We start from the raw sequence: 13,746 nt of genomic DNA on the forward strand, positions 1-13,746 counted from the left end.
CTTACAGGGAAGAACTTCTGCCTAATATCTAATCTGTATACCCCCTCTGTCCATTTAAAGCCATTCCTCCTCCTCCTATCACTACAGTCCCTGATGAAGAGTCCTTCTCCAGCATCCCTATAGCCCCCCTTCAGATACTGGAAGGCTGCTATGAGGTCTCCATGCAGCCTTCTCTTCTTCAGGCTGAACAGCCCCAACTTTCTCAGGCTGTCTTCATACGGGAGGTGCTCCAGTCCCCTGATCATCCTCATGGCCTCCTCTGGATATGTTCCAACAGTTCCATGTTCTTACATTAAGGACACCAGAATCGTACACAGTGAGGTCTCACAGGAGCAGAGTAGAGGGGCAGGATCACTTCCTTCGACCTGCTGGAGCTGGTGCTCCTTTTGACAGAGCCCAGGATACGGTTGGCTTCCTGGGCTGCGAATACGGCTCTTTTTTTTTTTTTTTTCATTCTAATATTTCCCTTGTTTTGTTTTTCCTCAGACACGCGGTAAACGCGCCCCGACCCGTGATGAAGCGCGGCCGCAGCGCTCCTCTCCCCTTAGCGCCGCGTGGGGAGGAGTGGGTCACCTCTCCCACCTACCTCCCCCACAGCGAGGACAGGCAGGAGCTGTGCGCTTTGTGGTGCCGCCGCCGCCGCCTCCGCCAAGGCCCCAGCGCCGCGCGCTTTGTGGCGCCGCGGCAGGGCGGAAGCGCCGGGTTGGGCGGGCGGCGGGCCCTTCCGGCGGGCTTGCGGGCTGGCTGAGCCGTGCCCCGCCGCTGCCTCCGCCTCCCCCCCTCGCCGCTCGCTGCCGCTCGGCGCCTCCATCCTGGTACTTGGAGTCTCCATCCTGGTTTCTCAAGTGCCCGGACCCAAAACAGGAAGTAAGTGCGCGGGAGCCTGCGGGATGATACGGCCGGGAGCGGCCGGCCAGCGGCAGAGCGCGGCGGGATGAGGGGACCGGGAAAAGGGGGCAGCGGCGGCCATGTCCGGCCCCGCGCTTCAGCCGCGGTCGGGCTGGGCCGGGCCGGGCCGTGCTAACAGCGTTTCTGGTGGCGGTCTCAGCCAGCGCCGCTGCCCGCCGAGAGAACGGGAAAATGGCGTCGGCGGCGCCAGTCCGGCACCAAATGGCGGCGCTGGCGGCCGGGGGACAGCGGGGGGCTGAGGCGGGCCCTGAGGTGCGGAGCCGCCGCCCCGCCCTGGGGGCAGTGCCCTGGCCTGGGGCAGGGCAGGCCGCACGGCTGGGACCCGCCGGCGTCTCCGCTGGGCCGCGGGCCGTTGTTCCCCGCCCTCCCGGGGCGCTGCCAGGCATCGGGAACGCTGCGCAGGAGGAAGGGGGCGGATGGACGGCATAATAGAGGAAAACCGAGACATTACCAAACCTTGGCTCCCTGGGGAGGGCGGCGGGGTTTTGGTTATTACTTTTGCTATTTCTGCTTTAAACTCCTTTCCCTTCATTGCTGTGATAAAAGGCCACCTGCACGGACGTGTTTTAAATCTCCCGATTTCCCCTGGCTGGCTTTGTGGTTGGGGTATCCGAAGCTTGTGGCTCTTTTTATCTGTTCTGTTTCATAATCTTTCCTTTCCTGTGAGAGCTGTGATGGGAGGTTGCTTGAGGCGTTATTTTTAAGCCGAGTCTGAAGTGTGTAACTCTGCCAAGATTACGGGTTTCATTTAGAAGCACTACCAGGCTTTTTTTTTGCGCTAGAGTTACACTTTGTTTTGCCGAAATAAAGGATTCAGGTTAGACAAGCCTTTTTTTTCCTCCTTTTTTTTTTTTGCTCTTTTTTGAGGTCTCTCTGTTCTTGGTTGGGCACAGTGCAGTGTATTACACTTCTACCGGTTACCTCTTCAGCTGACAGGTAGTATTTGTATTTATTTATTCACAGTCACCATTGATCAGCCCCACCTGGCGTTGTAACTAAAGTGTTGGAAGTAATCTAGAAAACGCTTTGCTTTTGCCAGCATTGCTCTGGCCAGAGATGTACGTTGGCTTCTTGACAGCATAGTTGAAATCCCTTTGCAAAGGCAGGAGGTGTAGGCTTTGAAGTGGGATTCAGATTCTCATTTCCACCAAGCCACATGAATATAATAATGACAATTTCATGCTTGTTTTACTGACACTTATTGAAACTTTCTAGGTGATGCTTTGTCACTTACCAGAAAGGCTGAGCCTTAAAACTCCTTAATTAGAATGCCTAAAAAATACTGGGTTTTGTCTGAACCACTCAAAATTCTAAAAGCTGGTTTATAGGAGACAAAGACCTCCATGTCTGTATTTTACATACTCTAATAGTACATAAGTTAGGAGCATAAATTCTGTGCTCATCTGTCCATCAGAAAGCAACAGAGTTTTGGCTTTGCTTATCAATCTTAGGATAACAATCAACTTTTAATGTTTTATTGCATGCTGAATTTCTGCCTGTTTATAAAGGTGAAGAAGTTGAATGCTTAGAATGAAACTCGATCTACATGAATGAGAAAGAATATAAGATATTTATCCATAGTCATAACTTGGTGCCTGAGAGTCATTTTCTGTAACTGAAAACTTGCAACTTTCTGTGTTTTGAAAGAGCTACAACTTTGGGGTTTTGTCTTTCTTTTTTCTTTCCCTGTGTGAGATTTGAAGCATGCTGAGTGCTTTTTATGAAAATATCAATGGATAGGCTGGAACTTCTGCCAAAATTTGACCTGTGCAAATGAAAACAGTTTGTCCCATTGCCTCTCATATATTCCGTTTCTGTGATGGAATAAATAAACTGGCATAACTGATGAGTAGAATGTAACTGTTCCTGAAGAGCTGTAATCTCATGCTAATACAGTTTAATAAATCTTTTTATGTCTCCCAACTCGGGTCTTGCATCCTTGTGTTTGATCCCTGATCTCTTTGGTCCTTCTTATGTGTCTTACTGCAGCTGTTAAAGATCATTTCTGTCTGGTGGAATTTTAAATCTGAGCAGTGTGGAGAAAAGGGCTTTTGTTGAATAACAGGACAAGACAGTTGGCCCTGGTTGAATAGTAAAAACTGATTATGTATTGGAAGTATTGACTTGATACGGAATAAACATTCAGGTTTCCTTAAATATGAGGTCCTGTAATTACATTGTTTCCTCTGTTACTCTTGAATGAACACCTTGAAATCCCAGTGCATTCCATGTGATTGTTCCAATTAAATACCTCAAGAGCTGGAAACCTCCCTTAATTTCAACTTCTGCTTTTTGTAGGATTTAGCGGAGTAAACTTTTATGTTTTGCCCAGTGCAGAGAACAGATCCTTGAATATAGCCTCATGTAAGATTTACAAGAGTCCATTGAAGATTAGGCATAACATTCAGTTAATGAGCCATAATGACAGAATTCTGTCTGCAAGGGTAAAAACACTATTTCTTAGAAGTGTTTAATTTTTAGAGCACACAGAATGATCAAACCCATCTGCCTAATGAAGGTGATTTAGAGTACAGGAATTTTGCATTAAACTGTTTTGTAACTTGGTATAAAATCAGCTTTGTGGGCTTTTTCCTGCCCAAGTCTGCTGCATGCTTCCCAAATAAGTAAGAGCTCCTGTGTTACATGGTTTTAGTGGAAAATTTGTATTGGAATTCTGTATTAAATGATTCTTATAGGTATCCTTTCTGTTTGGATGTGTGTTGAAACCCGTTTAAAATTGCAGTGCAACTCTTAAAAACGTTAGGTTTGGTAAATGGACCCCCAAAAAAATCTAACAAGGCAAAAAATGCTTATTCGACTTCTGAGGTGCTATCTTAAAAATTTAAGGTGATGATATCTTCACTGCATTTCATAATACACATCCATACTGATAGTATATGTACATCCTACGGTGTTCCCTTCCCATCCTCCTTCGGAACATAAAATATTAGTGGTAGATCAGTATCTCTATGAAGAATGTATTTGGATCAAGGATTAAAGATCTTGGGTCCCACATTTAAAATGAAAACAAGCTTTTTGTTTCAAATAGAGAGCAATGCATTTTCAAAAGCCAGCTTGGTGAAGTTATCTGGAGATTTCCTATTCACAAAGAAAAACCACTGCAGTTGCTCCAGTTTCTTACCTTTCAGTTACTAATTCATGTCTTCAAGAGTTAGCTGTCCTGGTGTAAATGTATCTTGAAAGAGCACATTTGTTCATTTCCTTTGGGTTTCTTCTATTTGTGTAGTCTAATGAATAAAAATTAATGGTGAAAATACTCATTTGACTTTGACTTGACTCCTTGTGTTCTTTGCAGTCAGTTTTCAGGTGAGGTCCAAGTCCATATCCAATAATGGATGATGGAGAATTTTCCACTCAAATCAAGGGTTTGGCTAAGGATTGGCCTGAGTTTTTATCAAGGCTTGGTTATGATTATTAAGTATAATATTGCCTATATTATTATTACCTTTACTCAGAAAACTTGAGATGTGCTAAATCTCAAGTATCTAACACAGAATATTGTGATTTTCAGGAGAGCCTGCACTTACTGTTGGGATATATTGTTCTTAGGAGATTAGCAGAAAGTTCTAAAACCCTATTCAGTCCAGGAATTACATCAAGGAATGCTTCTGAGGAGGTCACAGTTCTTTGAACAACGTGCTGTCCACAGTTTCTGTGCTGTATAAGGAGTACCTGGGAGCTCAAGATGATGGGTGTAGGCATCTAACTCGATCAGGAGTGTCAGTGCTGCTGTTAGATGTGGTGCCTCAGCCTATTGTCTGTTTCCTTCTGTTAACAGCTCTGATTGTATGGAAGTGTCAGCACTAGCTGCTGATTGTGGTGTATCTTCTTCCCCACCTGTGATGAAAATGCCAGGTCCCCTTTGATGCTGTGTCCTTTTCTAACATGGCAAATCAGCAAGGGAGAGAATGCAGACAGACAACCCTAATTACTCTCTAGTTGTGATTTGGGAGCTTAATCCTATAAACATATTCTTTGATTCTCAGCAAGTCTTGAGTAATTGGTGGAAGAATGACCCAGCTCTGCTATCTCTGTATTCAGTTTTCAGCATTCTTTTAATAAAAAGAAGGAATGGTCTTCTGTATCTTCTGCTCTGGATAGTGCTGTACTTTCCATTGCTTCTAGATCAGTTTTAGGTGAAGTACATGTTTGACATAACATGTTTTATAAAAGTAAATCTCATGTCTTTCAAGCTTTTATATTGGCAAAAAGTAAAATAGGTGCTTTCAGCTTATTTCAGAAAAAAAGTGCAGGCTTTCCAGAAAAATAGTTACCACACTCTGTTAATTTAAAACTAAAGAAGAATCCTCCATGCCATTTCAGGAACTTTGGGATTTTTTACTAAAGCATTGCCTGTAGCACAAGTTACTCTGAAAGTACATTACAAACATGTAAAAAAACAGTCTATTTCTTTTGGCCCTCCAGAATGATCTGATTTGTTCTCTTCCAAAAAGCTAAATGAGTAACTCGAAACTGAGTTGAAATAGTTATAGTCTGCTAATTTAGCTATAACACTTTGGATTTCTGTCTTCAGATTTTACAGTTAAGGATGGCTTTCTTGGTTCTCAAAGGCAGTACTATAGCCGTGCAGCAAACATCAGTTCTAGTAAAGGGTAGAACAGGGGCTGTACAACTCAGAAGCAGATGAATCCTGAAGAAGTTACTGCCTCCTACACTTCTGTGTGGCAAAGGAGCTGTTGCTGATGGTAGATGTGAAAGTAAGTTTGTAAAATGTCAATGGTATCTGAATTTTTTTATGTGTTCAGAAGGGTAACATCACTTCATTCTAGGAATCAGTCACTACATGTGCTTAAAGATATGCCAAACCTTCACCAAGCTTGAGAGGCGATAAGTAATTTTATTGAAAGATTGGCAGTAGTTTTAACCTTCCAAGAAAACACTCCTCTTGGGAATTGTCAGTACCAAAGAACACATTTTCTGATTAAAAGTTAAATAATTTCCTGCTCAAGCAGTATTATTAACACAAGGGATTTAAAATCCAGGTTGTAAACCCCATTTATGGATGGATATATGGGTGTCCCTGCCTTTTACATGGAAGCTTTGTAATGTAATTACGATTTGTTTTAGCTATAGTCAATGGTTTTTGAACAGCATAAGTTAAAAATGTTGATAACACTATTTTGGCTTCATAATAAAAGTTAAAAGACTTTTTTTTCAGTTGTTAACATATTAAAGAAAACATATTAAAGAGACTTGGCACTTCAAGGGAAAACCAGTATTTTCTGTTTGGAAGTCTCTGCCCAGGACAGTCCCTGAACCCAGGTGCTCAAAGCTGGCAAAATCATTGCAAAGCTTCTGGATATTTTAGATGTGATTTCATTTGCTTCTTCAGCAGGAAATGTCAATTTCTGTATTTGGTGGATTAGAACTTCCTTGTGGGGTTTTCTTTAGTTTTATCTCAAATTAGTGCTTCATTTACGCTGAAGTTCTTACAGGCTTTGCGTTTCTTCATCTTGCTTTTAAGTGGAAATGAGATTATCAGAAGCACTTTGTATTGCCCCTGTTTACTGACTTCAGTGTATGCTGCTTATCATGGATAACTTATTTTCTGAGGTATTTTTTACACTGGTGATTGCTTGCACTCAGTTTTTTCTGTTGCTCGCGTTGTTTCAATGCTAAAGAAAAAATACTAGCTCCACATTTGGCTATATGCATGGAAGAAATTTAGCAATCTATGAATAGTGCAGCTATGAGTAGTATGACACTACAAAATATTTCTCAGGTTATAGAATAGTAAAATGAGCTGTGGAACAAATATTAGTGAGACAAAAAGAATCAGATGTGGAGAATTTAGAAATGCTGGAAAAGCAATAGCCTATGTTTGCGTTAAAACAAATAGATTGCAAATAGTCCTGAATAGGGAATTTAGGTATAATTTTAGTGAAAAAGTAGCTCTGAGGCTGTCTGATGTTACCCTTTGCAGTGTGTAAGTATGTAGGAAAGGTAAAGGCACGTGAACGTCTTAAACCATGGAGTTTTTCATGTGAAAGGACAGACTTTTATCACTCTCTGCGCGTGCTGCTGCTGGTTGAAGTAAAGGAAGCAGTGTTATGGTCAAAGGGGGAGGCTGACTGCAGAAAAATAATGTGTGTGTTGCTCTTTCAGGTTTGAGTATGAGCACAGTTGAAGAAGAGTCTGACACAGTGACAGTAGAAACCGTGAACTCTGTGACTTTGACTCAGGACACTGAAGGGAACCTTATACTTCATTGCCCTCAAAATGGTATAGAATTGTATTGCATAATGTTTTTCCTTCTTTTTCCATTGGTCCAACCATCATATTTAGCTGTCTCCAAATTCTGTGAGCTACTTGGATTTAGATTATTGTGCTGCAGTTAGTTCTCATTTGTTTTAAAAAGGATAAAGTATCAAAATAGGTGTAAATCACAGAATTATGTGTGTGTGTGCCCAACAAGGATGTATCTGTTCTGACTTACCTCAGTGGAAGTGGGTTCTTACAACCAAGCATGTACCCAGATTTCTGTAGATGTCAGGTACTGGTTTGTGTGTGGTGGACTATGGACAGAATTTACAAAGAGAGTATCACAGAAAATGCATGTTGAAGAAAGCATGTGAACTGTTGTTTCCTGTAAACTTACACTAAGTTTCTGGGCAGTAGTAAAACACCAAACCAACCTATTGCATTTGCTTCTACCTTTTGGTTTGGTCCACTTTGTTAGTAGAACTCTTTCCAAAGCTACACTTCATTAACAGAAAGTAACCCATGTGTGTTTTTGTTGTTACAAGCTGATGAAGTAGACTCTGAAGACAGCACTGAACCTCCGCACAAAAGGCTTTGCTTATCAGAGGATGATCAAAGCCTTGATGATTCCACCCCATGCATTTCTGTTGTTGCAGTTCCAAGTAAGTCTTTCATGTACTCCTGTAGCATGTGTTTCTGTTGGTGAAGGTTAAAAGTGGCCTCTTCGGATCACAATAGAATATTTTGCATATTTTATTTTGAATTTTTTTTCATATACTTAGGTATTGTCTCTACATGTCAGAGCCTTGGATGATTATGCAGCAATCATTATCTGTACAGTACTGGTAAACTAAGCCTGCCTTACAGAGAGAGGCCTGCAGGCACAGTGCATTGAATGAGTTGAAGTGAATGAACAGCAAACTAGATACTCTCCTCCTGCAAAAGTGATCAGTTTTGTTTTAATGATCAAACAGTACAGTTAGTATTTCCATGTTTTGTAATATGAAGTTATATGGTAGAGATTGTTGTACAAAAGCTAAGCTGTGTATTGATTAAATATTAGATAGTTCAGTATAATCTGCCAAGGAAGGCAAAACCATATCTGGCAAGTTAAAATACCAGTTTACAATACCTAGAGTGGCTGTTTATTTGGTGGACCTTAGTAGAAACTCCTTAAAAGTAAAGGCATTATCACGTTGTTGAAGGAAAATTGGGGAAAAAGAATGCAGCTGAAAGATTTGAACATTGCCCTTTAGTAATCGGGTAACACTAAAGATAGGGCTGAAAAGGAAGCATTAATTCTGTTCCAAATGTTTGAATCAAATCAAACACCTTTGATTTACATGTTTCACAGTAAGTCTTAATTGTAGTGTAAAACTGAAGGTTTCAAAACCTTTATTTAAATTTATTAAGAGGAACAGCTAATAATAATTTTGATGATTTTACTGTGTTATTAAATAAATACTGAATAAAGCCTCTCTCATTCAGTGCAAAAGTAGCAATTTATAAAAGTCATTCAACTGACTTACCAATTTTGAAGTTTCAGAAAATGATCAGAGCTTCGAGGTGACCATGACTGCTACCACTGAGGTAGCTGAAGATGACATTAATGAAGGAACTGTTACTCAGATTCAGGTACAGTAAAACTTCAGAATCGACCTATTTGATGTACAGCTTAATTTTAAATTGAAACAAAAGGGAAACAAATAACAGAGAGGGCTTATTAAATTAATAACATTTAGCATGAAACTAATGTATTTGAGCATGCATGTTGTTGTAAAACGCTGTTCCATGGGAATGTGATTGAAGAAGATTATTTGCAATGTGCCTTACTGCCCAAAGAGCAGTACAGTAAACAGTAATAGATGTAACCCTCCACTGATAATTTTATACTCTATGATCTGCATGGAAGACAAGTTTATATGTTGTTTCTGTCATTATGCCTTATAACAGGCCTAAATATGCGTTGTCTTGTCAGCGACACAAAGAGTTCTGACTGTGAATGTACCATGTCTGAAAGTTCTAGATTGGAGATGCTGGACATAGTCCTCTTTCCACCAAAGCCAGTGATACTCATCCTATTCACTGTACACTAAACAGGGTGAATAATGTCACCAAATTAATTCTCACAATATCTGTATGTTAAAATGCTAAATCTCGCTCTAGTGTTTGAGCGGTGAATGTATTTCTCATGCCATATCTAAAAAGTGGTGCTTTCTGAGCAGTCAGCACGCCAGTGAGGTGTGCTGGTTTCATTTGCCTTCGAGTTATGCCACCATTCTAAATGACGGGTGATAGAACTGGAGATCTTAGTGGATGATTTCATGTTGGTCTTTTCAAGATTCTTCAGAATGAACAGCTGGATGAAATCTCCCCAATGGGCAATGAAGAAGTGTCAGCTGTTAGTCAAGCCTGGTTCACAACCAAAGAGGATAAGGATTCTCTAACAAATAAAGGTAGGTCAAATGCAGTTCTCCCACACTGTGAAAAGGTAACTTACTCCAAACATCACGTAACATTTTCAGGTTATATAACATAATCTCTGGTATGGCTATTTTTGTGGAGGTATTTGAGTAGACTGATTCTTAAAATGGTGAGAGATCTAATGTGTAAAGTTGTCACCATTGCTTTTACACTTGTATGTAAGAAGGAAGTTGGAACACTTGGAGATAAAGTGGGGTCATACTTGCAGGGGTGACAGGGATTCTAGTGGCCATGGTTGAGAACTTCTGTAGATGGAAGAAGAGAAGACTCAGGGGAAACCTTCTAACAATCTTCTAATCCCTAAAGGGGGCCTGCAAGAAATCTGAAGAGGAACTTTTTGTAAGAGCATGTAGTGATAGGACAAGGGGGAATGGCTTTAAACTGACAGAGGGGAGATTGAGATGATCTCTTAGGCAAAAGTTCTTCCCTGTGAGGGTGCTGAGGCACTGGCACAGGATGCCCAGAGAAGCTGTGACTGCCCCATCCCTGGCAGTGTTCAAGGCCCGGTTGGACACAGGGGCTTGGAGCAGCCTGCTCTAGTGGAAGGTGTCACTGCCTGTGGCAGGGGGCTGGAACTGAATGAGCTTTAAGGTCCTTTCCAACCCAAAGCCGGCTGTGATTCATTCTATAACGTGTTGGCACAGTTGGGGAAGACAGTTGTGCTTGCTCCATTGGCACTTCTGCCTGGTTAGGAGGTGGGAAACTGTAGTCAGAAAAGGGGGTTACACCAGGAAAAGAATCTGTGCTCAGGTGAATACATCTTCACTCACGGAGGGTTTATTAGTTGGGCTGTGTGTTGTAGTTCATATGAGAAACAGTTTCTGGCACAGAGTTGCTTCAGAAATAGAGGGATCATGCAGACCAAGATCTACTGAAATAATCTCTGCTACTCCTAAAACTGCCAACCCATTGGCATTCCTCCCTTTTAAAAACATATCTGTGCAATTATCTGATAGTTGCTGAACTTCAGAGCTTTTTTTTCTTTCCCCCAGGGGAAGTACCTTTCTAAACTTAAAGAAACAACTTAGTGTCAAATGAAGACATGTTGCCTCTCCAGATTCCTCAGTCTTTACTATGTTTCTTAACCTGACTTTTCCTCTTTTGGGGGGGGGGGGGGGGGAGGGAATCTAAACCTTTTCAGTCAGTCCAAAGCAACTCCCTTGTTTACTAAAAGAATTTAGGAAAAAAAGTAATGGTTTTCTCTCACAGAAGCAAATGATCTTCTACCCAGCAAATTCAGCTCCAGAGGGCTGATTGTACTGCGGAGTAAATGAAAAAATGAGTGTGAGGCACAGGGAACCTGGGTGTTGGATATAGAAAAATCAAAGAAAGGGAGTCAAGTGATTCTTGTCACTGACCACTCCCTTATCCCAAGTGTGCACCAACAGTTGCTTATAACAGCTAACAAATAATTGCTCCCTCTTTTCTCTATCCTCATTTATTACATTTATAGAGCTTCAGAGGTATTCAGTGTTCAGTCCAATGACTGGGGCAGAGATGAGATAGCAGAGAGATCGCTTTGCATTACAGCACTGATGCAGCTTGGTGGAAGTAGTGGAAAATCATCATGCTACAGTTCCTGTGCTCTAGGGTGACAAGCAACACAGGGCTTATGATCTTTTCAGTAGTGGATGGTAAAGAACTTTGGGAGCAGCACATTCTCAGCTGTGACTGGAGGAGGATGTTCTAATGATTTGTCAGAGAAATAAGTAAGTGTTTTCATTTGACATGATGGCCTCAGGTTTGATAGGTCTTGTTAAATATATTAGAGACTGCATTTTTAACTGTTTCACAGGCATACAACATGCCATATATCACAGGTGGCATTTACAGTTATGAATTAACAAGGGCACTAAATACGGTGATTCTAATTAAGAGATTAATAATTTAAGGAAGACATCGCCAATAAAATACAACAAGAAAAATATCTGAGAGTCCATACTAGCTGAACTGTTCTTGGGGTCTCCATGTTTTGTCACAGCTGTGGAGGAATCCCAGTATGTGTCCTCCTTTACAATAGCTGGGAGTTTGACATGTGTTGCCTGAGCTCATCATTTTATAGCAGTCTCCACCTGATAATGTTTTCTTTCAAGACCTGTGGCCAGGTTATAATAATCTCTGCATTGCATATGCAAACACATGAAGTGCAAAATATATACCCTTTCCTAAGATAGCTGGGTATTACAGGTTATTCCCTGGAAAGATTACCAGTGTCCCTTTAAGTCAATTCGGGTGCTTGGATGGATGTGTGAATTGGCAACAGCAGTAGATTATTGTTCTGTCCCTGTATCTTTGGAAGAAGAGATCGAAGCCATCAGGCACACAGGAAAGAGTTTTCTCTCATCACTTCCAACAAAATTAGTAAGAATGCCTGGACTTTCCATTATAATTGGATTTGAGTAAACAGGCTCTTGGTGTGTTCTGCCTCTCAGCTCTGGTAATTAGCAGGCTGAGAAGGAAGTACCCTGATTTTTCTGAGCAGTGATAGGCGGGTAGCCAGCACACACAAGTATGTAAACTGGGTCACCACCATTATCTTAATTATAAGTGACCATTAATATCAAGTACGGTATGAGGAGAAAAAAGATTTAAAAAGTATAAAGGAAAAAAGTATAAATTTAGGGTAGAAATGTTTTAATGTTTTATTGATAGACCTCGGGTTTCAAAATTTCTCTCTGAATAATAAAGTCCATCGGGTTTGCTTTGAAAGCTTAACTGGCATTGTAGTTACTAAGGGCATAGGCAGAGATAGAACAGTTACCATGATTCTTTGTCTTAACTGTAACCACTGGTGTTATTCCCAGTACAAAATAAAAATGAGACAGATAGGGACCATCTTGTCAGAATAAACTAGGTAGAGCATTTATCTCCATGTAAAGCACTCACAGTAGGTAGCGCTACACACAGACATTGAGAAGTGGTAAGGCGTATAAGAACCCCATGTTGTTGCTAAGTCCTCAAGTAACATTAAGAGTGACAAATTTAAATGCCAGCTTCTGGAATCATTTGAGTGCATGGAAAGTACAGGTGTCAGTTTAAAGACAGAAGTTTGCTGCTTGTGGCTGGAGAGAGAGACTGAAAATGTGACTTCACAGCACAGAGGAATTGATGTTCTGGCTTTCTAAAAATGCATGTGTTTGAAGAGGGGTTTGACTCGCATTTAAACTTAGTTGACAGTTACTAGGGATTGTTTGTCAGTTCTGAAATAATGTCTGTTTGATATTCTAGTTAGTTTAAGTAGCTAAAATTACTCTTTTCTTTGTTAATTGCAGTAATGAGGGTCGTGTTCTGATCCTTCTGTTCTTGCTGTTTTGCTGACTTTGACTTCAGTAATTAGTTGGTCATTTCTATTTTCAGGCCATAAGTGGAAGCAAGGGATGTGGTCCAAAGAAGAAATAGATATTTTGATGAGTAACATTGAGCGTTATTTAAAGGTATGTGTTAGAGTATGTTGTCGGCTGGTTGGCATGGTGATGCAGCTCCTGCTAGAAACCAGCTTTCTTTAGGACTTCCCAGAATATGCAATAAGTAATGCTGAGCCGTTTGTAGTAGAAATGGTCGTTACCCATTTGAAATACATAAGAAAATTGTATCCATACACAGGATTTAAGACTAGTGAGTGTAACATTGCTTTTAATTTGTGTACTGAATATAATCCATTTTAGAATTCCCTGTCAGGATGCTCAAGTGCCTTAATCCCTCTCTCTGAATATACATGATTCATGAAACCTTTGGTGAAAACAGATAAAATACTGTGCTAGGGGTAGAGATAATTTTCCTTACAAAGCATTAAATACAACTTGCAGACTTCTTTGATGCCATATCTGTATTTGTTTACTACACTAATAGAATGTCAGGATCTGCTTTCTTCCCCTTAATATATCGGTGTCAGACTTCAGTGTAAAAATAGGCCTGCAGTTAGCATGCTGACAGTGATAATTACCCATAGGTCATATTTGTGTTAGGCTTACAGCTGAGAATAGTTGAGCCGAGTCCTTAAAGCTGAATATATATAGGCTGGATATTACAGGTTCACCATCATTCATTTGTGGGTCAGAAAAAGCCCTGTATTTAGTCTTTACTGGTATAAAAACCTCAGTATTAGCTGTA

The 13,746-nt window shown here is 40.9% G+C and overlaps 1 protein-coding gene across 4 annotated transcripts in view; it reads left to right on the forward strand.

Moving 5' to 3' along the window:
- Positions 1-673: 673 nt before the first annotated feature.
- The window catches only part of DMTF1 (cyclin D binding myb like transcription factor 1), a 29,737-nt gene continuing 16,664 nt past the window's right edge, over positions 674-13,746 (forward strand). Inside the window, exons 1-6 of one of the 4 annotated variants that reach the window (XM_057422461.1) lie at positions 674-867; positions 7,057-7,173; positions 7,695-7,814; positions 8,693-8,787; positions 9,494-9,608; positions 12,994-13,070. In XM_057422461.1, the coding sequence (XP_057278444.1) occupies positions 7,065-7,173; positions 7,695-7,814; positions 8,693-8,787; positions 9,494-9,608; positions 12,994-13,070 (516 nt within the window). In that variant the 5' untranslated portion in view covers positions 674-867; positions 7,057-7,064. The remainder of the gene's footprint in view (positions 868-7,056; positions 7,174-7,694; positions 7,815-8,692; positions 8,788-9,493; positions 9,609-12,993; positions 13,071-13,746) is intronic. The other 3 variants (XM_057422459.1, XM_057422460.1, XM_057422462.1) reach the window with 3 other exon arrangements.

This window comes from Pezoporus wallicus, unplaced genomic scaffold, assembly GCF_028554395.1.
Source record: "Pezoporus wallicus isolate ANWC-B61680 ecotype Strahan unplaced genomic scaffold, APGP_CSIRO_Pwel_v1 contig_3058, whole genome shotgun sequence".
NCBI classification, from domain to species: domain Eukaryota; kingdom Metazoa; phylum Chordata; class Aves; order Psittaciformes; family Psittacidae; genus Pezoporus; species Pezoporus wallicus.